Here is a 2785-nt window from a genome sequence, read left to right on the forward strand (position 1 = left end):
CACAACTCTTTCTGGGTCTCTACTTAGTCTTGAGAGTTAGACTAGTAGATGACACAATGTACCATTTAAACACGTGGTTGTTACATCAGCAGTATTTTTCTTGTTATGTCAGTCAGTCACTCAATTAGCCATGTCAGCTAACATATTCTTTACACAGTAGTTTTATATTGAAACAATGATGCAACATGATGACTGGTGTGGAACTGATGTGTGTAGAGGAGACTAAAGAGGATGATGTCATGAGCAGAGGGAAAACAGGTCTTACCTATGTGGACGATCTTATAGCCCTCCTCAGCTTCTCTCTGATAGGTTCTCTCGATCTTCTTGAGGTTCCTCTTCTCCCACTTCTTATTTATCCAGCCCACAGCTCTCCTTCGGATACTTTTATCAGGTGGGAGAATGTCCTCCTTGTCTTCTTCCTTTTCCTCCTCCTCCTCTAAGTCACCCCTCTTGTAATTTTCAAGGAATTCCCTTCTTTCCTCTTCCACCATCTCCTCTCTTCTGTTTGCCTCTATTATCTCTCTCTCTCTGATTAAAGCTAAATGGCCTTTAACGGCTCTCTTTCTCTCCTCCTCTCTCTCTTCCTCTCTCTGCCTCTCCTCCTCTCTTAGTCTGAACATTTCTTTCTGTCTAGCAATTTCAATCTCTTGTTTTTTATCCTGCTCCTCTTGTTGTCTTGCCCTCTCCTGTTTTCTTTCCGTCTCCAGTCGTCTTTCCTCCTTCTCCCTCCTGATTTGTTGTCCTCTTTCTATGTGTTCTTGTTCCCCCTTCAACACTTCTAACCTTCTCTCTTTACGTCTATTGAAGACTTCCCGTGCTTTTGCTTTAACATTCACTACTACATGTTTCTTCATGCTTCCTTCCTTTGCTCTCTCTTCTCTTTCCCTGTACTCTTCCTCTGCTTCCTTAATCACTTCATGCTTGTCTTCCATCTCTCTCTCCTCTTCTATCTCCAGTTCATTCTGTCCCTCAATTTCCCCCAAAATATTTTTCTGCCCCTCCTTTCTTTTTCCTGCTTCCTCCCTCTCTCTCATGATCATCTTTTCTTTCTCCATCTCTTTCTGTTGCCGATCTTTTAATTCCATCTCTCTCTGATTCTCATTGTCTTTCTCCCTTTCTTTCTCCTTCTCCGTTTGTTTTTGTCTCTCCTCTCGTTGTTGTCCTCTGTGTATCTCTTCTATCTCTCTCTGTGTATTGTTCTCCCTCTCTCTTTCCTCCTTCTCCATGTCAATTTGCTTCTGTTTACATCGTTCTTCTTCATTCTCTCTTTCAATCTCTCTCTGCCTCTCTTCTTCTCTTTCCATATTTTTCTGTCTCTTCTCCATTCTCTTCCTTTTGATCTCTCTCTGTTTCTCTTTTTCACTCCCTCTTTCTTCCTCTTCCATCTCTATGTGCTTCTGTTTGTGTCTCTCCTCTTCTTCTTCTCTCTCCATCTCCTTCTTCTTCTCATCTTCTTGTTGTCTCTGTTTTGGTATTTTCTCCATTCTCTTTCTTTCTATCTCTTTCTGTTTGTTGTTCTCACCCTCCATCTTCTCCTCCATGTCCATTTGGTTCTGTTTCCATTTATATTTGTCTGTTTCCATATTTTCTAATTCTATCAGCTGTTCCTTGATTTTCTTGAAGACTTCCTCCAATTCAGATGTCTTTTTGTCATTGATGAGGGCTGTTTCCATTTCCATCTCTCTCTCCACTCTATTTTTCATCTCCTCTTCACTTCGTCTCCAATCATTTTCTCTTTCTCTGTCTCTATCAAATGTTCTCTCTGGTTCAGTCTCGTCTTTCAATCTAATGTCTTCTTTCATTCTCGCAACCTCTCTGTCTAACACTAGTACATTTTGGTTAACCTGTTTCACTCTCTCATTCTGTCTTCTATACGCTTCTTTCGCTCTTTCAAATTTGATTTTGTATTGAATCTCTTTTGTTGTCATATCTTTTTTCAGTCTCTCAACCTCTCTCTCTAACTCTTTCACCTTTCCGTTAACCAGTTTGACTTTCTCATTCTCTGCAATACGCATGTCTCTTTCTCTTTCAAATATGATTTCCTTTTCAGTCTCTTTCAATCTCTCAATCTCTCCTTCTAACACTTTTATCGTTTCTTCTGCCTGTTTCACTTTCTTCTTCATTTCTTGTCTTTCCAATTCTGCTTTTCTCTCCCTTTCCATCTCCCTTTCTTTCTCTTTTTCCCTCTCTCTTTCCCTCTCTCTTTCTGTCTCAATAGGTTTGTTGTTCCAGGCCAGTCTTGGTCGCTGATCCTCCATGACTTTCTGCCATAGCCTCAATCTCTCTATCTCTTGCTTAAATTGAAAAGGTTAAATTAGTGATAATCTATGACCAAGACATACTTTCAAAGCATTTGCAGAGAATGATACATAGAAATACAACTTAGACCTAGGTAATTAAATCAAACACTGAACAACATCAACAGCAGGGTCATTTTGATCAATTCATCTGGACAATTCATTGTCAATTAATGCATTGACATGGTTTGCAAAAATTATGCGACATTTTATGGAATCAATTATGTCCAAAATGTGTACAAATACAAACACACAACTAGCTTGCCCATTCAGTTAGGGGTTTGAGAAATTCCCGTTGCAATTTAATGTTGCCTCTGATGTTTATGCTTGTAGAAATTACTCCTACAAATTATGTTTCACTAATGCAACTATTTACAACCTGCACAGATACAGTTATCAACAACAACAACAGTAATGACGTTGATAAGGAAGTGGATATTCAACCGGCAGAAGAAAGGCGTAGGGGTTGAGATAAATGATGGTTAGGT

At 39.5% G+C, this 2785-nt stretch overlaps 1 protein-coding gene across 1 annotated transcript; it reads right to left on the minus strand.

Moving 5' to 3' along the window:
• Window positions 1-69: 69 nt before the first annotated feature.
• On the minus strand, window positions 70-2422 carry LOC129850896 (trichohyalin-like). The gene has a single exon (XM_055917068.1). The coding sequence runs from the start codon at window positions 2256-2258 to the stop codon at window positions 150-152; it is 2109 nt and encodes a 702-aa protein (XP_055773043.1). The 5' UTR covers window positions 2259-2422; the 3' UTR covers window positions 70-149.
• Between the last annotated feature and the right edge of the window lie 363 nt (window positions 2423-2785).

This window comes from Salvelinus fontinalis, unplaced genomic scaffold (genome assembly GCF_029448725.1).
Source record: "Salvelinus fontinalis isolate EN_2023a unplaced genomic scaffold, ASM2944872v1 scaffold_2438, whole genome shotgun sequence".
In the NCBI taxonomy this organism is placed as follows: Eukaryota; Metazoa; Chordata; class Actinopteri; order Salmoniformes; family Salmonidae; genus Salvelinus; species Salvelinus fontinalis.

Coding starts and splice junctions, on each gene's coding strand:
- LOC129850896 (XM_055917068.1), bottom strand. CDS start 2,258: ATGGAGGATCAGCGACCAAGACTGGCCTGGAACAACAAACCTATTGAG.